This window comes from Aquila chrysaetos, chromosome W, assembly GCF_900496995.4.
Source record: "Aquila chrysaetos chrysaetos chromosome W, bAquChr1.4, whole genome shotgun sequence".
Taxonomy (NCBI): Eukaryota; Metazoa; Chordata; class Aves; order Accipitriformes; family Accipitridae; genus Aquila; species Aquila chrysaetos.
Window position 1 is genome coordinate 10,079,760 of NC_054457.1, and position 27,932 is coordinate 10,107,691.

General features: G+C 43.6%; 2 protein-coding genes across 3 annotated transcripts in view; one reads left to right on the forward strand and one right to left on the reverse strand.

The window, feature by feature from the left end:
* LOC121232837 (protein mono-ADP-ribosyltransferase PARP8-like) overlaps positions 1 to 27,932 on the reverse strand; it is a 155,608-nt gene that overhangs the window by 85,228 nt on the left and 42,448 nt on the right. For both annotated transcript variants that reach the window (XM_041121289.1, XM_041121288.1), the window contains exon 3: positions 3,541 to 3,578. In XM_041121289.1, the coding sequence (XP_040977223.1) occupies positions 3,541 to 3,578 (38 nt within the window). The remainder of the gene's footprint in view (positions 1 to 3,540; positions 3,579 to 27,932) is intronic.
* LOC121232838 (ubiquilin-1-like) overlaps positions 1 to 27,932 on the forward strand; it is a 1,092,736-nt gene that overhangs the window by 55,744 nt on the left and 1,009,060 nt on the right. The gene's annotated exons all lie outside the window — the stretch shown is intronic.

Consider the following 27,932-nt stretch of genomic DNA (forward strand, 5'->3'; position numbering starts at 1 on the left):
ATTTCAGTGTCAGCCTCACCATACTGGATGGCTCTGGGTATACAACACAGGCCCATTCCTTTCCCAGGTTTGGGAGTGTAACTTACTGGTATAGAGTCTAATGAGCTGGAATAACTGAGGTCAGCATTTCACTCTAAATATACCTAACACCATATATATGGATAGAAGAAAGGAAATTCATGTGCTAGAACTTATTGCTGTATGAAAAAGTAGGAAAAACAACAATATGTGCTGTATAGAATATACAATTATCAAGATATACATATATGAATTTTAATTATATTTTTATGTCCATTGTTTGTTATTCTTTCTTGGCAGCTGGATAATATACCTTTCACTTCCAAGTTTTTGTTTTCCTTTTCTATTTGGCAACCACTGGGTTTTTTTCTTTCCTTCCATCAGTCTAATGAAACTTGAAATTAAGATACTGGGTTTGGTTTGCTTTCTTCGACATCCAGTTTCTAACACACTACACCCAGGAACACCTCTCCTCTTAAGCGGAGTCTGCCTGGACCTAGTGGAGGGATGCTACAAACCACTCGCTGCCAAACTGGTTCTCTCTGTGTCTGCTGCAATCTAACAAGGTCTAAGAAAAGGATGTTTCTGTTAACACATGTGTAACCCACAAATCACTGGGATAAAAGACTACAGCAGTTCTACAAGTTTATGGCAGCCAACATGTATCACTCCAAACATATTCATTAGCAAAATGCTTGCTGCTGTAATGGTTCTCACAGGAGTCATGATCCACTCATATTAACGGAACTTTAGTCTATTCACTGATGTTATATACTACAACTGCTCCTTAGGAGCATTATTTTCCCCTAGTTGTGTCAATGTTATGAGAAAATGGTTGCAAAGATATTTTGCTGGAACTGATACTACCTGCCTCTCAAATTTTCAGTGATATTTTCACAATTTCAGCAATGTATATATAACTTTGAGACATTACTGTCTCAACACTATTTCTATTAAGTTCTTCAGTGTGCCTTTGTGAGCATATTTTTAGCTTTCACTCATAATTATGAAACATTCAAACACCTTCCATTATTGAAAGTTGTCATGTCATATTACAGTTCCCATAGGTATGATTTAACGCTCAGCTGTTTGTAATCTTTTGATGCTTTATGAAGCAATTCAGCAATAGCTACACACTGTTATCAGTGCCAAAGCGGTGACACTGCATACATAACAACAATACATGGAGCTAGAGTATACACAGTACCCAAAGCTCTTCTTATAATATCTAAAATTTACTTGTGGTGGTATCACTTTCAGCTGAATGAACATCATTTGTATGGTAACTTAATCTCTTCTATTTTCATATATTTATTGCATACATTAGCAATTTATCTGATGATCAACTCTGACAGCCTTCTCACGGACTTCCAAATTTGTTCCAATGTGTATTACACACTCCTAATCTCCAAAGGATATGACTTTGATATAGCTACACACTAATGGACTTAAACCTTGATCTGTAAAGACTTATCCCGTGAGAAATTTAATTTGATGAGCATATGCTGCTCTGAACTCTAGCAACTAGCAGTAATACTTCATCTTAAAAAGTAAATCATCTTCCAGTTGAGGAGGATACCAGCACAGAGCTTCCCAGGCTTGACACCATCACACCTTGACATGTCCCTGAAACATCCCTTAAAATACACACCAGAGAAGAGAGCACCACAGTCAGCAGTAATGTTAAGTTAGAGATTTAGCACAAAGAGAGGAGACAAAGAATCTGGCTCACCAAGTCAAAGCGAGTAGTTTTAGGATCAAAGCTGTAAAATGGCAAAGAGTCATTATCCTTCCTAACACACTAAAAACCTCTTCATCACAAAGCAGACATACATACTGCAAAAGCTTGAGATATGAATGAAATCAGCTCTTCCAAAAAAAGCTTGAAGGGTTAGATTTTTAATCAGTAAACATGCACAGCTGGTTTACCCCCCCCCCCCCCAAGTTAGCTACAGTTCTATCTGGCTTTAAAATATAGGGGGTGATGGCAGAGAATATTCATTAGGTTTTAGAGTCACCAAAGTCACTCAGGCTTGTAGGCCATCAGGGCATGCTGCAAACAGCATCTGTAAGGGAAGTTTGAGGTCTGTCAGTCAGAAGAGTTTGCCAGGAGATGACATCTCATGTGCTGTGGGAGTAACTGCTGGTTCAGTGCTCCAGCTTGCCATTTAGTTTAGGGGTTCACAGAGATCAAGTTCAGTGCCTTCATAATAGCTTAATCCCTGAAATGAATAAATCCATTACTGATGTTTAATAAAACAAACCGTTATGATGCAGATTTTTTTCAACTATTTGTCCCTCCTTTCATTGTCAGGTCAATGGAGTAATCAGTGAATCAATTTATCACTGGTATGACTGTGTATTTTATGAATCTCAGTTTCTCTGTTTACTACATGTTGAATAGATTATTATTAGTAGCAGTTTTTCCTACAGTTTTTACTGGTGTAAAAAATATCTCTCACAAAGTTTGTGAGCATTCTTTCACATAATCCATTGTATTTAGCATCACTGCTGACGCTGATTTCTCTCTGCATCTGCTTCAAACACTCTGGTGTTTTGAACAGACATAGTCTATTCCTGCTTATCAGTGAAGAAGATCAAAGCCTCACTTCTTTAAAGATTCTAAAAGAAACAAGAAATATTTCTTTTAGAAATATTACAGAGATGTTACGGATAATGATCAAAAAAGGCCAGAGGATTTAATATCATTCATGGTACTTACACTATTAAATACTCCCAGGTGCAAAATACACAACGTGGTGCAATCCAACAGTACTACCATGTACCTTTACTTGCACAGTGCCTGTCTGCCCTCACCCTCGCTTCCCTCTCCTGCTTCTGCTAACCTCTGTGCCACCTGAAGTATCTGTGCAGTCTCTTTGTGAAGGAAATCATGGAAACAAGCTAGCTGAAAAACAGCTTTTGCTCTTTCCTGGTTGTCTTTCATATGGATAATTCCCCTTGTCTGGGATGGCCACATGGTAACACAAATGGTTTTGCCAACCCAGCTCAGGGTATGACAGGGAAGCAGGACTGAGCAGCTGGGAACAGCTTTGCAAGCTCATGTTACCAAAGACATACCCATACACAAACCCTTGGCTGCAACAGACCCTGAGAAGTATCAACGCGCAGCCCACAGGCTTGACTAAGAATGTGACTAGTCTCATTAAGGTCTAACACAGAAGTGCTTTGCTGGCCCCATGCAGAAAGATCAAGCTTTATCTACCATGCCAAAGAGGAGTTGGGTGATTTCTCACTCCTATCACTGTTGGCTCCAGACACAGAAAGCATCACAAGCTCTGGTCTCTATAAACTTGTGAACCAGGTTTTCTCACCCTGACCCAGTTGATAAATTATGCCTGAAAAGGAGAAATGACTGTGAAAATAATCTAACTAATGGAAAATGATTAGCACAAGGATGCACCTGGAAGACATTAACACCCTTTCAAATATTCTCATCTGAATACTGCAAATTGCAGTAACATGCATACAAGTATCATGGACAAGAACGTTGCACTGTACCTGGGTAATCCTCAGAGACATGTACTGAATAGGAAACACTGTAAAAAGAAAAAAAAATAAAACAGAATTAATAACAACAACATTAACTGCTGACATAAGATTTTTTTTCTTGCTCCTGTATTATTTTATGTTTATTTATAGGTTCCTGACAGTTTCCAGGACAGAAGGTAACAGCTATTTTGATGGCTTTTGAAGTGTGCAGCTAAAAAAAAGTGTCATGCCCATTTTGAAAGCTTACTTTACTTTGCTAAATTGGCACATCCCAATTTCAACCTTCTTAAAAAGAATATAAAAAATGCATTATATTCACTTTAGAGTAATATTTCACAATGTCTGTACTTATGCTTAAAAAAAAAAAGTTGCTCTTTGAACACCAGAACTAGAAAAGCCCAGTTTTCTCTGCATTTGTTTCTGGGGTTTACTCAAGGCTCAGTAGTACTTCTGTACGTTCCTGTTAGTCTCAACAAAGGCTCTGTATGGTTTGGACTCCTTCCTCTCATCAAACCCCCATATTTATAACAGTTGTGGCAATCTTATTTGACACCTCTACCTCTCTGTCAAGCTGAGTTCAAATCAAATTTGAAAGAGCCATGGTCACACTAAAGGGTAGCTTCACTACATGGATTACCTGAATCTGTTTCATCAGAAAACAGACATATAAACATACTGTCCCAGTCCTTCAGCTCAGCCCACATGTGCTTTCCCTACCACCCAGTGAGATGTTCACTAAACTCACTGCTGAGAGCAGGACAAATGGGCATGATGGTCTGCTCAGTTATCTAAGTACCCACCAAGTCCCTTTGATTTTTTTAAGGTTAATGTGTGTCTTCATTTTGCATTAAAAACATTCAACTCTGCAGCATGCTGAAAGCTTTCTGTTGTATAATTCATGTTCTTTCCACTTCTAAATCCTATAAATTGTATGTGTCAACTTACATATTTAAATAATACATGATATGTGTTCATGTCTGTAGTGAGTTAAGCAGACAAAGGCAGGATGGCACAGTCCTTTTAATAAATTTTTGTATGTACTGTACATTGCTGAAAATTGATTCAGTGGATCTTTCTGAATTACATGAATACAACTTCCATGTAGACTATAAAATAAAACCATGGATGATTTTTTTCTTTCTCAAGGACTTCTGTTAAATGAGGTCTACTTTCACAATCCAATGACTAGAAGAGGCAATCAATACGAAAAAGTAGGTCTCATACTTTCTTCTGTAAGTCAATCTATTACCGCACAGCTCTGTCACCTGTTTTTGCACATAATCTATTCTAGCATAATTCATTTTATGTATTGTTTGACTAAGAAGCAAAGATGCCTGTTTCTTCAACAGCTGTAAACGTTCACATAAATTGAAGCAGAAAGAGTGTTTATTACAGTTGACAACAGATTTAGCCACACAACTCTTGATAGCCTCAGTCAAGCCAGAATTAAATCCCATCACTGTATAAATCCAACATTTTGGGATTTTTCACTTTTATTTATTTTTCAGACATTTGGAATAGGCCGCATTTGTATCTCCTCATCTTGGAGTATTTTCCCTAAAGACTGGGGTATTTAAATCTAATTAATCTACCATGGCATAAAATAACACTATTTTAAATAGGGAAATATTTCAAAATAAGGAAATGTTATATCTCAGTGCAGTCATGTGTGAAGAATTTTGTCCTGTGGTGCAAAAAAAACCCACCAAAAAAGCCCCCAAGAAGTTAACTAAGGGCCTGTTCTTACCAAAAACTATCTTCTCGACATTGTATTTGTAACCATGACTTCTTCCTTCTACTACCAAAAGAAGTACTTCAGTCTTATTCTTTTAGACTGACTGCTTGCCACACCTCTTTGCTGCCTCCAGAATTGATGTGTATAGATTGGTTTGACTATTGTTATATAGGATTATCTTCAAGTGTGGACTTTTATTCTAAGAAAAGAAAAATTTTTCTAGAACTCGGGAATTACTCCACATTCAAATTTAAAAACTATCTCAATCCAATTTAAAAGCTGCAACAAAGCAGGGAAATTCAATGTACATATTAAAAAAAAAAGTTCTTCATATTGAGGACAGGAACAGGGGCTAGAGAAGTTACAGAATTTCTATCAATGAAGATATTTAAAACTCAACTGGATAAGCAACCTAATCTAACTTTGAAGCTGGACTTAACTTCGAAGTTGGTTCTGCTTTGAGTGGAGGGTGGACCAGGTAGTCTGCACAGGTCACCCCCCCCACAGAATTACTCTATGCTCCTATGTGCAGAAACCCTATGAAAATGTGTTTCTCTTCCTTCTTCTTCATCATGTGGTATCTGTGACAGCAGCAGCTGTGGCAACATTACATAGACATTGATGAGAAAAATATATACTGTAGGTCTTGTGAGATGGAACTAAAATGAAAAGGTTCATGAAGATACAGGTTAGAAATAGTCTCAAACCAGATCCTGTAATGACTGAAAGCAAATTCAGGGTCTGATCCAGAGCCCACTGAATCCAGTAGTGGTCTCGCTACTAAGATGGATATTATCAGAGAGGGGAAAGGAAAGATAAAAATCATATGAAGTAAAATTATTCTGTGATCCCAGTAATAAAAGTTCCCTTACAGAAAAAAAATTGCCACCAAAATCTGATGCCACCACCATCTGAAAAGCATTAATAGAAAATCTATCTGCCAAACCAAAATCAAATGGTAATATGTTGGAAATAATAAAGGAATATGATAAGCCTGTGCTGCCACTTCGGAGGAAAGCATTTAAAGGAGATGTGAACCAAAGATTAAAAAACAAAATGCCTGAAAATGGGATATTTACTTCCAAATAAAATAAACCAGTAGTTTTTATTAGAAACATTACTGACTCAGTTTAGGAACTAAACAAACTTAGTTTAGTCCTGGACTCAGCAGAACTATTTGTTTATTATGCTGGGTATGTTTAACTCTTTACACTATTAGCCCTCCCCCCCCCCAAAAAAAAGGAATGTCTAATTGTCGTCTTTCTATCTAAAGTCACATCTTCAGCACACGTTGGTGTTGCCTCAAACCTTCAAAAGACTGATTAACAAATAAGAAGGAGGTGATAGCTTAAAGATAAAAAACTAAAACATGAGAAGTGTGGTATGCTTGCTATTCAAGGACTTGGATTATGTGTACTCAAAGTAAAGCTTATCTAGTTTAAGACTTTGCTTACAATAGAGGATGCTTAAGGAGTGTTTGGATAATAGTCAAGGCACCAGATAACAGACATTTCAGAGTCACAGACTTGCTAATTAAGGACATACATACGAGGGGTTGGCAAGAGAAACAAAGACCCTGGTGTCCTCAGATGACAAAAGGAGTAGGGGTATTCTTCCCCAAACGACCACCGAAGACCACCAGCAGGCATAGAAGACTCTGGGATGCTTGCTCAACATAATGAATATGCAATAGTTAGGTGGAACATATGTATTAGATAGGCGTGGTGTTTTAACTGTAGTGTGTAAGTATGGACTGAAAAACCTCACTAGCGGTGCTCGATTTCTGGAAATTTTCCACCTTGCACCCTGCGCAGAATAAAGCAATGTCTCCTCTCTAAACATACTTTGTGTGTTCTGGGAGTTACTTTCTGATCAAGTAACGTTGGCATCTCTGTGCTGCCCTCTCTTCAGTGTCCCCAGATCAGTGTACTCTCAGAAGTATTAGTGAAGTATTATGCCAGAGAAAGCTCTTGTGGGAACAGCCCTTTAGATAGGCCACTCCTCTCACACATATTTAAACTCATATTCGGGGAGAATAAATGGATTCTTTGAGCCCCCAGAGTGAGGTGCTGGTGAAGTATTTAAGCCACCTTAAAAAGGCCACAAAAGACTTGTGAAACAGGATACCCTTTGTATAAACAATGCATGCCTTGCTAACAACTGTGCCCCTGAAGAACTAAAAGACTGATAAGGAGGGAACATCCTACCCCAGGAGGCACCGAAAGTTGAAAAATTGCTAATAGGCCTGAAGTCAGCAAAGATCTTCCCTAACTGGGTGTTTTGGATTTGTGTGGCAGGGGTTTTTTTGGTAGCAGGGGAGGGGCTGCAGGGGTGGCTCCTGTGAGAAGCTGCCAGAAGCTCCCCCGGCTCTAAGTCGGACCCGCCTCTGGCCAAGGCCGACCCAATCAGTGACGGTGGTGGCGCCTCTGGGAGAACAGATTTCAGAAGGGGAACCTCCAGTAGGGGGGAGATTGGAATGTGAGAGGAACCCCTCTGTGGATACCGAGGGCAGTGAAGCAGGAGAGGGAAGAGGTGCGCCGGAGGAGGGGATGCCCCTGCAGCCCGTGGTGAGACGGTAGGCTGTTCCCCCCCCCCCCCCCCCCCAGCCCATGGAGGGGAGTGGGGGAGCGGAGGCCTCCAAAGATGGCCGTGGCTTCATGGGAAAGCCCGCGCTGGAGGAGCCTGTGACTGAAGGTCGGCCCGTGGGAAGGACCCACACCAGGGAAGTTCGTGAAGGCCTGCCTCCTGTGGGAGGGACCCCATGCTGGAGCAGGGGAAGAGTGAGGAGTCCTTCCCCTGATAAGGAGCAGCAGAGACAAGGTGTGACAAACTGACCCCAATCGCCATTCCCCGTCCCCCTGTACTGCTGGGGGGGGAGGAGGTAGAGAAAACCGGGAGTGGAGTTGAGGCGGAAAGGAGGGAGGGGTGGGGGGGAAGGTGTTCTAAGATTTGGTCTTATTTCTCATTATCCTTGTTTTGATTTGATTGGTAGTAAATTAAATTGATTTTGCTTTTTCCCCAAGTTGAGCCAGTTTTTTGCCTGTGACCATAAGTGAGGAGTGATCCCTCCCTGTCCTTGTCTCAACTCACGAGCTTTTCTTTATATTTTCTCCTCCTCATCCCACGGGGGGGGAGGAATGAGTGAGTGGCCTCATAGTGCTTTGTTGCCAGCTGGGCTTAAACCATGACAACTTCGTATTGCTTGAAAAAATATTAACATGTAGAGCTCCAGCCTTAGCTTAGTGTGGTGGGTTGACCTTGGCTGGACACCAGGTGCCCACCAAGCTGCTCTATCACTCCGCCTCCTCAACTGGATAGGGGAGAGAAAATATAACAAAAGGCTCATGGGTTGAGATAAGGACAGGGAGATCACTCACCAATTACCATCATGGGCAGAACAGACTTGGCTTGGGGAAATTAATTTAATTTATCACCAATCAAATCAGAGTAGGATAATGAGAAATAAAACCAAATCTCAGAACACCTTCCCTCCACCCCTTCCTTCCTGGGCTCAACTTCACTCCTGATTTTCTCTACCAACCCCCGAGCGGCACAGGGGGCTGGGGAATGGGGGTTGTGGTCAGTTCATCACATGTTGTCTCTGCTGCTCCTTCGTCCTCACATTCTTCCCCTGCTCCAGCGTGGGGTCCCTCCCACAGGAGACAGTCCTCTGTGAACTTTTCCAAAGTGGGCCCTTCCAATGGGCTGCAGTTCTTCACAAACTGCTCCAGCATGGGTCCTTTCCATGAGGTGCAGTCCTTCAGGAATGGACTGCTCCAGTGTGGGTCCCCCATGGGGTCACAAGTCCTGCCAGCAAACCTGTTCCAGCATGGGCTCTTCTCCAGGGGGTCACAGGTCCTGCCAGGACCCTGCTCCAGTGCAGGCTTCCCACGGGGTCATAGCCTCCTTCGCGCACCTACCTGCTCCACCGTGGACCTCCATGGGCTGCAGGGGGACAGCCTGCCTCACCATGGTCTTCACCACAGGCTGCAGGGGAATCTCTGCTCGGGCACCTGGAGCACCTCCCCCTTCTTCACTGACCTTGGAGTCTGCAGGGTTGTTTCTCTTACATGTTCTCACTCCTCTTCTAGGTGCAGTTGCTGTTGTGCAGCATCTGTTTTTCCTTTCTTAAATATGTTATCACAGAGGCACTACCACTGTCACTGATTGGCTCAACTTTGGCCAGCGGCAGGTCTGTCATGGAGCCGGCTGGCACTGGCTCTATTGTACATGGGGGCAGCTTCTGGCATCTTCTCACAGAAGCCACCTGTGTAGCCCCACCGCACCACAACCTTGCCACGCAAACCCAATACACTTAGTAACAATTCTATTTACAGGGCATTTGTTGGAAGCTTTTTCTAATGTGTTTTAACCATATCTGTTCCTTCTTCAGAGAGATTATCCTGCAAAGTTCTATCATCAGCCTTTGAGAACTAATTTGTAAACTAGATGGGGATCTGTGGTGAGTTGACCCTGGCTGGATGCCAGGTGCCCACCAAAGCTGTTCTATCATTCCCCCTCCTCAGCTGGACAGGGGAGAGAAAATATAACAAAGAGCTTGTGGGTTAAGTTAAGGACAGGAGAGATCAACTCACCAATTACCATCACAGGCAAAACAGACTCAGCTTAGAGAAAATTAACTCAATTTATTACCAATCAACCAGAGTAGGGTAATGAAAAATAAAACCAAATCTCAGAACACCTTCCCTCCACCCCTCCCTTCTTCCCGGGCACAGCTTCGCTCCCAGATTCTCTACCTAACCCCCCAGCGGCGCAGGGGAATGGGGTTTACGGTCAGTTCATCACATGTTATTTTCTGCTGCTTCATCCTCCTCGGGGAGGACTCATCGCACCCTTCCCCTGCTCCAGCGTGGGGTCCCTCCCACGGGAGACAGTCCTCCACAAACTTCTCCAACGTGGGTCCTTCCCATGGGCTGCAGTTCTTCACAAACTGCTCCAGCATGTGTCCTTTCCACGGTGTGCAGTCCTTCAGGAGCACACTGCTCCAGCGTGGGTCCCCCACGGGGCCACAAGTCCTGCCAGAAAACCTGCTCCAGCGTGGGCTCCTCTCTCCACAGATCCGCAGGTCCTGCCAGGAGCCTGCTCCAGCGCGGGGTTCCCATGGGGTCACAGCCTCCTTCGGGAACCCACCTGCTCCGGCGTGGGGTCCTCCATGGGCTGCAGGTGGATATCTGCTCCACCGTGGACCTCCATGGACTGCAGGGGGACAGCCTGCCTCACCGTGGTCTTCCCCACGGGCTGCAGGGGAATCTCTGCTCCGGCGCCTGGAGCACCTCCTCCCCCTCCTTCTTCACTGACCTTGGTGTCTGCAGGGTTGTTTCTCTTACATGTTCTCACTCCTCTCTCCGGCTGCCGTTTTCCGTCTGTCCCAACTTTTTTTCCCTTCTTAAAAATGTTATCACAGAGGCATTACCACTATCGCTGATTGGCTCGGCCTTGGCCGGCGGCGGGTCCGTCTTAGAGCCGGCTGGTATTGGCTCTCTCTCGAACACAGGGGAAGATTCCAGCAGCTTCTTACAGAAGCCACCCCTGTAACCCCCCCCCACTACCAAAACCTTGCCACACAAAGCCAATACGTTCCACCCCACCTTTCTCCACATGGCCTGCGTGCACAGGACATCCTCTGGATCTTTGGAGACCTCCTCATCATCTAGATCACTGTAGATGACGTCCAGCACTGCTAACTCAGGTACTGGATGCCTTCATCTGCGGTAGTCCACTTTCCTGAGGAGTTCACAAGGTCTTCCTTGAATGGATATCTTGCCCTCACACTTGAGAGGAGCCGGCTCCAGAGACTGCAAATTGCTGACTCTTTTCCAATTCCTCTTTCAATTCCCCGGTTTCTAGCGAGGGATCCCAGCTGTTGGGCTTCCTTGCCTTCCAGTATTGTATTGGGTCTGGCTGAGATGGAGTTAATTCTCCCCATAGCAGCCCTCATAGTGCTGTGCTCTGCATCAGTAGCTAGAAAGGTGTTGATAACACACCAGTGTTTTGGCTACTGCTGAGCAGTGCTGGCACAGCATCAAGGCTGTCTCTCCAACATTTTTGCCCCCCTCAATGGCAGGCTGGGGCTGGGCAAGATCTTGGGAGGGGACATAGCCAGGACAGCTGACCCAAACTAACCAAACAGATATTCCATACCATATGACGTCAGCTCAGCTATAAAAGCTAAGTAAAGGGAGATGAAAGGGGAGCATTTTTGTCTTCTGGAGCAACCACTATGCGTACTGAAGCCCTGCTTCCCAGGAAGTGTCCAGACATCACCTGCTGATGGGAAATAGAGAATAACACCAGTTGTTTTCCTTTGCTTTCGCGTGCGAACTTTGCTTTCACTTTATTAAACTGTCCTTATCTTGACCCACGAGTCTTTTGTTATATTTTCTCTCCCCTGTCCAGCTGAGAAGGGGGAGTGATAGAGTGGCTTTGGTGGGCACCTGGCACCCAGCCAGGGTCAACCCACCACACTAGTATATAAACTGGGGGGGGAGTGGGGCTGGGGGAATCGCAGCTCAGGAACTAACTGGGTGTCGGTCAGCAAGCAATTGCATTGTGCATCACTTGTATATTCCAATCCTTTTATTATTACTATTGTTGTTTTATTAGTATTATCATTATTAGTTTCTTCCTTTCTGTTCTATTAAACTGTTCTTATCTCAACCCACGAGTTTTACTTTTTTTTTTTGCCGATTGTCTCCCCCATCCCACTGGGTGGGGGGGAAGTGAGTGAGCAGCTGCGTGGTGCTTAGTTGCTGGCTGGGGTTAAACCACGACACCGGGCAAACTTGGGCCCAGCACAACGAAAGGTCAGACCCCCGACCAAAGCACTGCCACTCAGTCTGGATCATCTCCCCACACCCTAACAAGTGGAATGGTTCCTTTCCTTTACATGCAGTGTTTGGCAAAGGAGAAAAGTGCTAGGCATCCTTCTTAGACCACTCAACACATTCATTAATTAGTTGGTATTTTGCTTGTTTATCTAATGAGGTGTGCAAAATCCACTGCTGTGCAGGGAAAAAGTAACAAATTGAAATACTCTTGCTCTTCAGTTCTTTGAGATATCTAACAGAATCCAAATTCCCCCCCCCCCAATAAAGTCCCTAATACTTCTTGGTATAGCTGAGATATTGTATTTATGGACTAAAATTATTTTTTCCTGTAAGTTCCATACATACAGCTTCCATTAACATCAGTACAAACTGAATATATATAACTTCCAAATATAGAATTTGGACATCAAACTATAGTTTTTTTGAATACTCTAAACTAAAAAAATGCATTTTCTTGCACACATTCAACATAAGAAAATCACATAGGGCAAGATTTTCAGTAGACATTACATATGAAATTGTCTGACGTAGTTTATTCATGCCAATACAATGCATTCACATAATTCAGGACCACTGGCATACCTATAGCCAGCTATTTATCTGTTGCTTACAGGTACACAGAGTCTCCTGGTCAAGTCAATAAGGCGGCACTCAGCACCTCTGAAAACTGCTAGATTATGATATACCACAGACCCATATCCTGCACACACTTTAATCCAAGGCAACAGTCACTGTTCCCAACTACTATGCTACACAGCTGCAAGGATTGCTTGCAAACCTGAGGGGTTGGCTCATCCTGCTGTCCCGTTACAGTAACACGGTCAAAACCACACCATTTTCTGTGGTTAGAGACACGAAAGAAGGCACTACGGCTATCTGCAATTCCAGCAGGCTTTGCCTCCTCAGCCCAATAGACCCAAGAACTACAGTGGTGCAAGGGACAATGTGAAGCATGAGAGCAGGTCAAACTCTCACCCCTGGAGCCATCTCTGCCACTATGCCACATTCATGAACAGCATGGACTCATGAACAGCAAATAAAATGTAAAATTCAGTATGAGATGGCAACAAGAAAAGACAATATTTTTTTCTTTTCAGCTTTGACAGTTTCAGTTTGAGGTGTCCTAGTTTCAGCTGGGATAGAGTTAACTGTCTTCCTAGTAGCTGGTACGGTGCTATGTTTTGAGTTCAGTATGAGAAGAATGTTGATAACACCGATGTTTTCAGTTGCTGCTAGTAGTGTTTAGACTAATGTCAAGGATTTTTCAGCTTCTCATGCCCAGCCAGCGAGAAAGCTGGAGGGGCACAAGAAGTTGGCACAGGACACAGCCAGGGCACCTGACCCAAACTGGCCAACAGGGTATTCCATACCATGTGACGTCACATCTAGTATAGGAACTGGGAAGTGGGGGCAGGGAATCGCAGCTCGGGGACTAGCTGGGTGCCGGTCGGCGGGTGGTGAGCAGTTGCACTGCGCATCATTTGTACATTCCAATCCTTTCATTATTGCTGTTGTCATTTTATTAGTGTCATCATTATCCTTATTCGTTTCTTCTTTTCTGTTCTATTAAACCGTTCTTATCTCAACCCGTGGGTTTTGCTTCTTTTTCCCGATTTTCTCCCCCATCCCACTGGGTGGGGGGGAGTGGGTGGGCGGCTGCGTGGTGCTTAGCTGCTGGCTGGGGTTAAACCACGACAGTCCATTTTGGCGCCCAACGTGGGGCACGAAGGGTTGAGATAATGACAAACCTGACCAGAGCTTGTTAAAACAAAATTGTTATAAGCATTCATTATATTGGTCTAATAGTCGCTGGTCATTATGTTGATTTATGTGTTAGAGTTGTTGCTCTGGTTTTTAAAGTTCTGTTATGTATCACCTCACTTGCTGTATGTAGTCCCTCTTCTGCTGCTTATCATCCGTGGGAGGTGGATTAAGGTTTTCGCTTTGATGTGTTGTATAACACTGGTTTATGGTATGATAAAGTCATCAGTTGTGGAATTAATCCGGTATTTGCACTCAGCATTGTCACCTTTATACTTTGGGAGCCATCTGTGGGAAACTATTAATAATTATACCATTTACCTTTCCTCCTTGGAAAACCAGTCTATGAGTGGGATACCTTTCTTCCCCTCTCCTTTCTCCTTCAGTCCAGTTACAATGGTGTTTGGGAATTTTGAAAAATTTGAATACTCTTGGGATGTTGATACCAGCACGGTCCTAGCCCTACTGCTAGGAATTAGCATGCTCCTGAATGTGGTTCAGCTCTTGTTTAAGGTTAAACAACTATTTAAGAAGATCACCCAGAGGTCTGCCCCGAGGCTGGATAATTATGAGTGGCAGGGTGTGTGGGGTAGTATGGGCAAGTACCTAGAAAAGTGGGCACCTCCAGTGTTTTGGAAATTCACCCCTGAACAAATGCAGAATCCAGAAGAACTAGTAAAATATTTGGAAAAGGTATGCTGTCACCCCGGCAGCTCTAGAGAGATACAAATCACTGCAACGTGCTGGGGCCTGGCCCATGCCTATCGAGCCCTGTTCGACACAACTCAGCACCCCCAAGGGGAAGAGAAGGTCTCTGGACCTAACAACAAAGCGATGAGCACTGTGGCTACCCAAACCTCAGCAACAGGCACTGCAGCCCCTCCAGCCGTGGCAACGAGCACAGCAGCTACCCAAACCCTGGCAACGGGCACTGTGGTGCCTCTAGCCCCAGCAACGAGCACTGCTGCTGCTACCCAAACCTTGGCGACAGACGCTGCTGCCCAAACCTTGGCGACAGACGCTGCGGTTATCCAAAACCCAGCGAGCGATACTGCAACTGAACCAGTGGATCAACCTGCACCAGTATCAGTTGCCCCCGTACAGAAAAAGAAATATAAAAAATCAGCTCGCTTAGCAAAGGATGAAGGTGAACCAGGGCCATCACGGGAACAGGAGGAAGAGGCAGAACCAGAGGTAATAACCCGGTCCCTATCCTTGAGTGAGCTGCGGGATATGCGAAAAGATTTTGGCCGCCGTATAGGTGAGCATATTATCACCTGGCTCCTCCGATGCTGGGACAATGGGGCTAATAGCTTGGAATTAGAAGGTAGGGAAGCCAAGCAGCTGGGATCACTTGCCAGGGAAGGTGGCATTGACAAGGCAATTGGAAGAGGAACACAAGCCATCAGCCTCTGGAGGCGACTCTTGTCAAGTGTGAAGGAAAGGTACCCCTTTAAGGAAGATGTTATATGTCAATCAAGCAAGTGGACCACCATGGAAAAAGGTATCCAATATCTGAGGGAATTAGCTGTGCTAGAGACGATTCATCATGACCCGGACAACCCACAATTACCCAAAGATCCAGACAAAGTCCAATGCACACGACCCATGTGGCGGAAATTTGTACGGAGCGCACCATCGTCCTATGCCAACTCACTGGCAATAATGACCTGGAAAGACGAAGAGGCACCGACAGTGGATGAAGTGGCTCGCCAACTCCGTCAATACGAAGAAAATCTCTCCTCCTCCCTACAAGCCTGCATTTCGGCTGTGGAGAACCTGTCCGAGGATTTCCAGCAATTCAAAGAGGATAGGTCCTACTCCCCACCTGCACGTACCAATGTCTCAGCTATTAGGAGTGAGCGTTCCTCTGCCCAAGAGAGAGAACATAGAAGGTACACACCGCGAGGTGCCCTGTGGTTTTACCTATGTGATCATGGAGAGGACATGAGGAAATGGGATGGAAAACCTGCTTTGGTCCTAGATGCACGGGTACGTGAGTTGCGAGGAAAAACCACCATAAAAGGGGATTCTACTAGGAAAAATGCTGCTCCAGTTTCCAAACAGAGTAGAAGGGCTGATCTTATTTCTGATCCTCTTGAAGGGACTTCTGAGCCAATTTTACGAGAAGTGAATACCGGATACTCTGGCCAGAATTAGAGGGGCCCTGCCTCCAGCCAGGTGGAGGAAAGGGATAACCGGGTCTATTGGACTGTGTGGATTCAATGGCCTGGCACGTTAGACCCACAGGAGTACAAGGCTCTAGTAGACACCAGTGCACAGTGCACTCTAATGCCATCAAGTTATAAAGGGGCAGAACCCATCTGTATTTCTGGTGTGACAGGGGGATCCCAAGAGTTAACTGTATTGGAAGCTGAAGTAAGCCTAACTGGGAATGAATGGCAGAAACACCCCATTGTGACTGGTCCAGAGGCTCCGTGTATCCTTGGCATAGACTACCTCAGGAGAGGGTATTTTAAGGACCCAAAGGGGTATTGATGGGCTTTTGGTATAGCTGCCTTGGAGACAGAGGGCACTGAACAGCTGTCTACCCTGCCTGGTCTCTCTCAAGACCCTTCGATTGTGGGGTTGCTGAGGGCTGAAGAACAACAAGTGCCAACTGCTACCACGACGGTGCACTGGCGGCAATATCGCACCAACCGAGACTCTCTGATTCCCATCCACAAGTTGATTCGCCAACTGGAGAGCCAAGGAGTGATCATCAAAACTCGCTCACCCTTTAATAGTCCCATATGGCCAGTGCGAAAGTCTAACGGGGAGTGGAGACTAACAGTTGACTATCGTGGCCTGAATGAAGTTACGCCACCACTGAGCGCTGCCATTCCAGATATGCTAGAACTTCAATACGAACTAGAGTCAAAGGCAGCCAAGTGGTATGCCACAATTGACATTGCTAATGCGTTTTTCCCAATCCCTCTGGCAGCAGAGTGTCGTCCACAGTTTGCCTTTACTTGGAGGGGTGTCCAGTACACTTGGAATCGATTGCCCCAGGGGTGGAAACACAGCCCCACCATTTGCCATGGACTAATCCAGACTGCACTAAAAAAAGATGAAGCTCCGGAACACCTGCAATACATTGATGACATCATTGTATGGGGCAACACGGCAGAAGAAGTCTTTGAGAAAGGGAAGAAAATAATCCAAATCCTTCTGAAAGCCGGTTTTGCCATAAAAGAAAGTAAGGTCAAGGGACCCGCACAGGAGATCCAGTTTTTAGGAATAAAATGGCAAGATGGACGTCGTCAGATCCCAATGGATGTGATCAACAAAATAGCAGCTATGTCTCCACTGACTAATAAAAAGGAAACACAGGCTTTCTTAGGTGTCGTGGGTTTTTGGAGCATGCATATTCCAAATTACAGTCTGATTGTAAGCCCTCTCTATCAAGTGACCCGGAAGAAGAATGATTTTAAATGGGGCCCTGAGCAACAGCAAGCCTTTGAACAAATTAAACGGGAGATTGTTCATGCAGTAGCCCTTGGACCAGTCCGGGCAGGACAAGATGTTAAAAATGTGCTCTATACTGCAGCCGGGGAGAATGGTCCTACCTGGAGCCTCTGGCAGAAAGCACCCGGGGAGACCCGAGGCCGACCCCTGGGGTTTTGGAGTCGAGGACACAGAGGATCCGAGGCTCGCTATACTCCAACTGAAAAAGAGATATTGGCAGCATATGAAGGAGTTCGAGCTGCCTCAGAAGTGGTTGGTACTGAAACACAGCTCCTCTTAGCACCCCGACTGCCAGTGCTGGGCTGGATGTTCAAAGGGAGGGTCTCCTCTACACATCATGCAACTGATGCCACGTGGAGTAAGTGGATTGCACTGATCACACAACGGGCTCGCATAGGAAACCCCAGTCGCCCAGGAATTTTAGAAGTGATCATGGACTGGCCAGAAGGCAAAGATTTTGGAATGTCGCCAGAGGAGGAGGTAACGCGTGCTGAAGAAGCCCCGCTGTATAATAAACTGCCAGAAAATGAGAGGCAATATGCTCTGTTCACTGATGGGTCCTGTCACATTGTGGGAAAGCATCGGAGGTGGGAGGCTGCTGTATGGAGTCCTACACGACAAGTCGCAGAAACTGCTGAAGGAGAAGGTGAATCGAGTCAGTTTGCAGAGGTGAAAGCCATCCAGCTAGCGTTAGACATTGCTGAAAGAGAGAAGTGGCCAGTGCTCTATCTCTATACTGACTCATGGATGGTGGCAAATGCCCTGTGGGGGTGGTTACAGCAATGGAAGCAGAGCAACTGGCAGCGCAGAGGTGAACCCATCTGGGCTGCCGCACTGTGGCAAGATATTGCGTCCCGGCTAGAGAATCTGGTTGTAAAAGTACGTCATGTAGATGCTCACGTACCCAAGAGTCGGGCCACTGAAGAACATCAAAATAACCAACAGGTGGATCAGGCTGCCAAGATTGAAGTGGCTCAGGTGGACCTGGACTGGCAACATAAGGGTGAGCTATTTATGGCTCGATGGGCCCATGATGCTTCAGGCCATCAGGGAAGAGATGCAACATATAGATGGGCTCGTGACCGAGGGGTGGACTTGACCATGGACACTATTGCACAGGTTATCCATGAATGTGAAACATGTGCTGCAATTAAGCAAGCCAAACGGTTAAAGCCTCTGTGGTATGGAGGACGATGGTTGAAATATAAATTTGGGGAAGCCTGGCAGATTGACTATATCACACTCCCACAAACTCGCCAAGGCAAGCGCTATGTGCTCACAATGGTGGAAACAACCACCGGATGGCTGGAAACATATTCTGTACCCCATGCCACCGCCCGGAACACTATCTTGGGCCTTGAAAAGCAGGTCTTGTGGCGACATGGTACCCCAGAGAGAATTGAGTCAGACAACGGGACTCATTTCCGAAACAACCTCATAGACACCTGGGCCAAAGAGCATGGCATTGAGTGGGTGTATCACATCCCCTATCATGCACCAGCCTCTGGGAAAGTTGAGCGATACAATGGACTGTTAAAGACTACATTGAGAGCAATGGGGAGTGGAACTTTCAAACATTGGGATACACATTTAGCAAAAGCCACCTGGTTAGTCAACACCAGAGGATCTGCCAATCGGGGTGGCCCTGCCCAGTCAGAATTTTTACGTACTGTAGAAGGGGATAAAGTCCCTGTAGTGCACACAAAAAATATGTTAGGGAAGGCAGTCTGGGTTACTCCTGCCTCAGGCAAAGGTAAACCCATTCGTGGGATTGCTTTTGCTCAAGGGCCTGGGTGCACTTGGTGGGTGATGCGAAAAGATGGGGAAGTCCGATGTGTGCCTCAAGGGGATTTAATTTTAGGTGAGAATAGCCAGAATTAACCTGTATGATATTAGTTGCTATATAACCCTGCTACTGTATGTTATCATTACTATAATTGTTATATGCTATATCCATAGTACTATAGTTAGAATGACTTAGATCAAGCAAGAAAGAACTGTGATAAAACTGAGTGAAGCGCAGTAGTGATGGAACCAGAACTGACTCCAGCATGCAACAATCCAATGGTGCACACCATCCTCCTGCTGCGTCCAATGTCACCTGCTCGTCACACTGCACTGAAGCCCAACTCTGCTCTATCGACTGAGAGGACTTTGCACCATCCCTCCTGCCCAGAAAGACTGGTATGACAGATGGAGCCCAGAGTCAGGAACTAAATAAACTCAACGAACATTTAATGAACATGACCCATAAACTAAAGGAATGATATCTCTGTGTATGTATACATATATATATATATATATATATCATTGTTCATATGTCTCAAAGGGATGGAAAAGCTGATAATGATTGACCAGGATGTAACTAAAGGTATGGGAACTGAGCATGACGTCAATGGTATAGAATAAGGGGTGGATACTGTCCTAGTTTCAGCTGGGATAGAGTTAACTGTCTTCCTAGTAGCTGGTACAGTGCTGGGTTTTGAGTTCAGTACGAGAAGAATGTTGATAACACTGATGTTTTCAGTTGCTGCTAGTAGTGTTTAGACTCATGTCAAGGATTTTTCAGCTTCTCATGCCCAGCCAGCGAGAAAGCTGGAGGGGCACAAGAAGCTGGCACAGGACACAGCCAGGGCACCTGACCCAAACTGGCCAACAGGGTATTCCATACCATGGGACGTCCCATCTAGTATAGGAACTGGGAAGTGGGGGCGGGGAATCGCGGCTCGGGGACTAGCTGGGTGCCGGTCGGCGGGTGGTGAGCAGTTGCACTGCGCATCATTTGTACATTCCAATCCTTTCATTATTGCTGTTGTCATTTTATTAGTGTCATCATTATCATTATTCGTTTCTTCTTTTCTGTTCTATTAAACTGTTCTTATCTCAACCCGTGGGTTTTGCTTCTTTTTTCCCGATTTTCTCCCCCATCCCACTGGGTGGGGGGGAGTGGGTGGGTGGCTGCGTGGTGCTTAGCTGCTGGCTGGGGTTAAACCACGACAGAGGGCACAGGTGAAGTAACACTTCAAATACAACATACAGTCCTGGGTGTCCTTAGGATTAGAAAGATGTCAGTAAATTGGGAGGAGTTCAGGAATCATCAAGAAACAATTGCCAATCTGGCAGAACAGGACAGTGAGGAAAAAAATTTAAATGGGTTCAGACAGCTAAGATGGCAAATCAATGAGCAAGTGTGGTAGGAAATGTGATGACTGCTGAGACATGTTTTCTAGAGTGCAAACATGAAGGTGGATATCATATTTACACGATGGCCTAAGGGAAAATGGTAAGCCATATTCAGGTGAAATTAGAGGAAAAAGTATAAAATAACTTGGCCGAAAATCAGAAATGGAGAACCCCATTAAACAGTGAATTAGTCTCCCAGGGAAGGGGTAGAAGGCTAATCACATAGCCATTTAAAGTCAGGTTGGAAAAGGAGCTTAAATAAAATTTATAGAAAAATTTTGCATTGGCAAGGTTACTAACTAATATGTTTCCCATTGATAGTTTCAATGAGTTATGAATGAGTAAAATATTACTTGCCTTTCTCACTAGTAGCTCAGAGAACAAAGTTGTAGGTTGAATATGACATTGATGACTCTCAATGTTACTCATGGAAAAAAATTCAAAGCATACCCCTGTACTATATTTCAATAGTGTGCAAAATAATAGCAGTAGGGAATTTCAGTTCAAGAGCTTTTTATGCATTTGAAGTGGCAGCGTTGGCTAAGATCTGAAACAGTTCTTCCACTAACTTCTCATGAATTTTAGCTGTTCTTGAATATCACACTCTCTGATTTCTTCTTCATGACAGAATGCAATAGAAAGCATACTGCACTATTTTTTTTTTGCATTTAGGCATATTTAGTAACAGCCCATCTAATAAGGAACAATTCCTAAATATATGGGCTGTTCTTGGGCCAAAGAATGCTTCTAGATGCATCACTGCTCACAGAATATTAATTTCATACTATACTCAGACAACCATACCTGAATTTAGTCTGGCAGACACTCCTACAGAAAATGCAAAGCAAACTATAGAACAAATAACAAAAGATAATTTTAGTACCCTACCCCAACATGTAGTTAGATTTTGAATACCATTTTAATTTGTAAAGATACAATTAAAAAAATCCCTCCACTAGTCTTAATTAGATCCCTATCTTACCATAAAACTAATTACATGTCAGATGAAACACTGGCTTAGGAAGCCCCTGTATTCTTGCAAAGGCAGAGGTAGTTCTATTCCCAGCTCTGTTACAGTGACTTGCTATATGCCTCACAGCAAGAAAAAATGCACACATTTTCAAAAGGCGATCAGTAACTACAAAGTGTTCTAGACACCGATTTACTTTTCATGTGTGCTGAACCTCTACATCTCCAACAGAAATCAGCAGGAACCATCAGCAGTTTTGAAAATTAAGGCTTTATAGTCCAGATTTAAAAAATAATTAGACAACAAAATTTGTGCAGAAATGGCAGTTAGACATTTAAACTGTTTATATTCCCTTGAAAATCCCAGTAGTACATATTCACCATTTTAGATAATTCAGTGTACTTACAAAGGTATAAAAATGTCAATTTTATCATGGATTTCTATAGAAATTTAGTTATCTTGAAAGGGATTTGGCTACCTAAGCACCTTTTATGAGGCCAGCATGTAAATACCTTTGAGAAACTGGTAAAATAAGATTCACACTAAGGCACTCAAAAATGGTACATACTTTTCAAAACACACAATGAAATCCCAGCCCCATGAAATTCAATTGGCAAAACTCTCACTGACTTCAAAAAAGTGAAGGTTTAGCCTTATCTCAGCTTCTTTACCAGCAAATCTGCAATAAAAAAATTTCAGAGATGATGTATTCCCTTCATCCCTTCCTTACTCCTTGCTCTGTCTGTACAGTTTAGCACTCAGCCACCAAAATGATCACCAAAATTTGGAAAGCATCCTGAAGATGGGAAATGACCTCTAAGTGATAAGTTTTGTAATCAGACATTCTATTATGAAGTATTTCCAGTAAATCTAGAGAATGAGAGTAAACATGAACAGAAAACTTCAGTCTTCTGCTAATGTGAGATTAAAAACAGTAAGTCTTTCACTAATACAGAGCTCTTAATCTGAAGATCTCCTCAGAGCCTTTAATAGACAGATACAAAGAATAATGTAAAAAATGAGATAGTATAAAGAGAACAAAACCAATTAACCTATAGAATGAAATAAAAAAGAAAAATAATCAAACACCAAAGAATAACTCCTCCTTTCTTGATGCTTCACTGACACCACATGCAATTGCAATGACTTGAAGAACTGTTCAGCCAGCAGTGACCCAGACTGCAGAGAAAGCATCAATGAAAGCAGTAATGCAGCTGCAAGTGCTTGTCACCCTGTTTACTGAGGCCATTGTACTGAGAAACCTAAATATAGAGATTCAAAAATCTGATTCAGACATCTACATCTTAAAATCTGGGCTAGTTTTACCAAGATCCAAACTGTCTTCTCAGGCATGTCGGGATACATAAAACATACACAGCACAGTAAGTGAACTGCAAATAGTTCAAAGTAGGCAGAGTCAAAATAATGTAAACATGGACACTTGGGAAGTTTTTTTTTTGTTTGTTTGCTTTTTTAGTTTGAGGGTTGGGGTCTTGGGTTTTTCTTGAGGAAGGAGAGTTCACAAAGAGAAACAATCAGGTATTATTGCCCCAAGTGGGTGGGTACATTGCATTTTAATGTCCTCAAAAAATTCCCCTGAAAAACTTACCAGCAGACATGAGTCAAACTGCTTACCTGCTCACACAATTGTTTATCATCAGATGCATCAGTGATATGAGTCATGCAAGCACCTAGATCAATAAACATCCCAATTTCTTTCACAGCCCTGTCAGGTGCTATGGGGCTATTGCAGAGGCTGCTACTCCAGAACAGAAAATGGGGAGCCTGGTGGCAAAGTGATTATAGTTCACTCCATTTTGAAAGGTCACTCACTTTCCATCATCTGATAGCATCATTAAGCCCAAGAGAAGTGGGATAACTGTTCAAAATTACTGCCTGGGGTGAAATGGAACAGTAAAGCCGTATCACTTATTTGCACCAGAGAAATTAAGAGGAAAAATAGCAGTCTCCTTTCACACCAGGACACGTATAGCAGAGGGCCTGAAAAATATAGCAAGATTTTACTGCTTAATGAAATACTTAGTGATATATTAAGGCACAGAAATTATTACTGTGGGGGAGTTCATGATGTATTAATCAAAACACATTTGAAAAGCTTCATCGTATTTTTAAGTTACGTTCGACTGTGCGATCCAGCCTTGCGAGGACCCAGCCACCTCCTGTGACCTGCTGCATTCTCGGCTCCTACTGAGAAGTCTGTGGGAACAGAGAATGCTTAGCACTTTGCAGGATAGGGCCCTCAATGCTCAAAGGAAAATCTAACCTAAACATAACCTAAATGACTCAATCAGATCAAGTAGCATTAATTAACAACATCTAACAAGAACATAGGAACATAAGCAAAAAAATTTCAAGCATTTTTTTTTTTAAAAAAACCAAAACTTAGCACTGACTAATTCCCCTCCCATATTATTCAGCAGCAAAACTCTGGCTGAGTTGAAGAAGATAGAAATAAGGCTCCCCCCCCCTTCCCAATTTCTCTAGTTGCTTGACCACCAGAAGACATGCCTATTAATCTCTTTCTCAAGTGCATTCTCTCTGGGCCTCAGCACTTGTGGAAACACCATCAAAAGTGCTGGGACAATGCTTTGGTAGGAAAGCCATTGATAGTCCTCCTGTTTTATAGGTGGGAAACAAATACCCAGGAATGACACTGAACTGTTTCAGCTCACACAGATAGTGGTAGATAACAAGAGATCACAAGCACCAGCTGGAAGACCATCCTTTCTTATATAAAGGTCTTCAATGCTGGCAAAACTATTGTTATCCACAGGATATGTGTCTTTCACACTGATTGACAGGTATTTTCTATCTCAATAGATGGCTTAGAGTTGACTGAGTTTTCGCTACATTTTTCAAGTCATCAGCTATATAATCAAAATGTTACATCTATTATCTGCCTAATTTAGCTAGGTATATCCAACCATGAATACGTTGTGTAATGAAATTCCAATACAGACAACACTGCTTTGTTCCTCTGCAAATGGCAAAATCCTGCCACTTCCTTTTTTGAAATAACAAAGTATAAAGGCTTATATGAAGGCACCTGCTATGCATTTTCAATAAAATAAAGATTTTGAGCTTTACTTTTGGAACACCCACTGTACATTTTTTTACCAAACTTCCACCAAACATAGTCACAGCAGTTGACCATTCAATTGCCACTGCTTCCCAGAGCAAGGGAATTTTACTGAACTCACATTTGCTAAACTGTCTACAAATAGAATTGGATGAGTGGTAATCAGTTTGATTTTTTAAAAGCTTGAAAATTTTACAAACATTATGTGCTGTAAGTAGTATAAAAGGCAATTGTAACAAGGTACTTCCACTGGGAACAAGATACCTCTTATAATTAGGACAGTGCATTTATACAAGAGTTTACTGAGGATGAGCACTCTTGCACAGTCCTACTAAAAGGACTGATCCTATCATCACCATAAGCATTAAAGCAGTGGCAAAGCCAATACAGAGCTTGCAGATATAACAATGCTATAGAAAACTGGTAAGCAAAAGTAGAAGAAAAATCATACAGAGCCAGTTAAGTGACTTTAGAGACAAACAAAACCTCTGTTATAGATTTTCTTCTTTTTTTTAAAACATTCTTTGCAATATGGATCACATTGAAATATGAGAATGAAAACTGCTCTTGTACAATATACTTCACATCATTAATGAATCCTAGCTTTAATGAGAAATTACTATAATTCAAATTCAATCTCTTAAACAATTTGTTGTTCCTCACCTGTGAATTCACCATGTTATTTTAACCTAATGAACATCAGTGTAATGCATACTACATCTTTCTAACATCAAAACCACTTGCCTCCCAAAATAATAATTAGAAAGAAATTAAATTATAGATAAATAACTACATTTTGTTTGATTTGTTTTAAAGATAAAAAACAGATCTTGCAGGACATTAAGCTAATTTCATTTGATGTACTATATTTACTTTATTAGATCAGGAGAGAAGCAGAAATGCAGTAGTGTACCGTAAATGTGCCTAATAAAGTAGGTAAACATAGGCATCAACAACTTAGACAATGCATTTCCAGTGAGCTATATTTGTTTTTATCAAAGTATTTGTGTAAGCAGAAACTACAGTCTAAATCTAAAGCTAAAAAAAAAAAAAGGCACAGCTCATTCAGGGAACTAGAGGTCTAAGCATGTAAACTATTTAATTTAGGAGTCTATTCTTCTTTTCAGGGTCATGTAATCCCCCCATTGACCTTGGTGGATCTTACACTGTCAGAAAAACAGAATTCTAAGTCAAAGGTTGTTTGCCTCTCCTTTTACAGCCTCTTCTTTCAAATCCACAGGCATAAATGAACCTCCTCCTTTCCTTAAGAAAGAACTAAAAACAACATACCAGCCCCTCTTTTATAGGAAAGGGCAGGGGAAGAGAGGGGCAAAGAGAGGGTATGCTTTAACCTAAAGAATGTGTGGGGCTGAAAAGATGTGGAGAGCGACATGAACTGGGAATGCTTAGCAATTACATTTCTAAACTGAACTGCCCCTAAAACAAGTGGGAGCCCCGACATCCATTTCCATAGGGGAAGAACTGCTTCCATGCAGTTAAAAAAGCTTCATACAGAATCAGGCAAGTAGAGGTTTCAATAAGTGAGCATCCAGTATGAGAGATGAAAGTGAACTGGCTCTTTGCTTTATGATCCATTAAGGGATCTAGCCACATAGAAAAAAAAGGAGAAAAAAAGATAATTTGTCCAAATCAGTATGCCCTCAAATCATACTTAATTTAAATAAACAGACAAAAGGGTCCAAGGAGTTCAGCTCTGCCTATGCACAAGTGAAAGTAATGCAAGCTGGTTTATTAATAGACAGATAAAACCATCTGGAAAAGGCCTAATGAGTCAGTATGACTCAGCAGCTGAGGGAGATCTCCACAGCTTTCACACATGATGATGAGTGCCTGTGACAACAAGGTCTACAGCTGAAGCCCCAGGCAGCAGCACACAGCTCTCTGGAGCTGGTGGTGGGAAGCGTTAAACAGCTGTAATGGAAACAGGGGCACTTGGCACTTCACTTGGGTTACTGGCAGGTTAGGTGATCATCTCCACACACCCACCCAGGAGCATGGAGGCATGATGGCCGGCGGAGGAACCCTGATAGCCTGGTCCAAGCAAGGGAGCCCCAGGGGAGCTGGGGTTGCCCTAGGGAGCCATCAGCCCCATGGGCTGGGGCTGACACTCAATATGGGGGGTCAATGGGAGAGGCTCCCTGCAGCACCCTACAGACTGAAGGGTTACTGCCAGGGTGCATGGGACACATTATGGGGTGCTGGGGAAGAGCGCTTTGGAACTGCCCATGACTTAATGATGGGTTGCTTAAGGGAAGGACCAAAGGTTGGGAAAGGTGGTTTTGGGGGAACAAACAAGGGAAAACAGAGGGACAGGGGGATAAAAGAGGCCGGTCCTGTGTCAACAGGTCAGTACACTTGTCTGGCCATGCCCTGTGCCAGCTCAGCGCAGGCTGGCATCTCATGAGCACCAAGCTGGACTAGCTGGTGAGCAGGATAGGAGGCTGGGGGGCCTATATATATATATACACATGCACATATTGTGCCTACTGAGAATACATGCTCAACCTCACTACCAGGTGCACTTGGGGACATGGAGCTGTGGCAGCCTCACCTCTAGCAGGCTACCAGGGTCGGCAGCTCCTAGAAGATACCATCTTTGCACAGGATTTGCATAAATAATTGTGAACTCCTCATTTGATATCCAAATAGGAAGAACAATATACCAACCAAAATATGGGGTTAAGGATATCCCAACTATAATCCTCACAGCTCACAAATGTCCAAAGATCGGTTATCATGTGTCCTGGTTTCAGCTGGGATAGAGTTAATTGTCTTCCTAGTAGCTGGTACAGTGCTATGTTTTGAGTTCAGTATACCAAGAATGTTGATAACTGATGTTTTCAGTTGTTGCTAAGTAATGTTTAGTCTCAAGTCAAGGATTTTTCAGCTTCTCATGCCCAGCCAGCGAGAAAGCTGGAGGGGCACAAGAAGTTGGCACAGGACACAGCCAGGGCAGCTGACCCAAAGTGGTCTAGTATATAAACTGGGGGGAGTGGGGGGGGGGGGGATCACAGCTTGGGGACTAACGGGGTGTCGATCGGCGGGTGGTGAGCAATTGCACTGTGCATCACTTGTATATTCCAATCCTTTTATTATTACTATTGTCATTTTATTAGTGTTATCATTATTAGTTTCTTCTTTTCTGTTCTATTAAACTGTTCTTATCTCAACCCGTGGGTTTTACTTTTTTTCCCGATTTTCTCCCCCATCCCACTGGGTGGGGGGGGGGGAAGTGAGTGAGCGGCTGCGTGGTGCTTAGTTGCTGGCTGGGGTTAAACCACGACAGTCCATTTTGGCACCCAACGTGGGGCACAA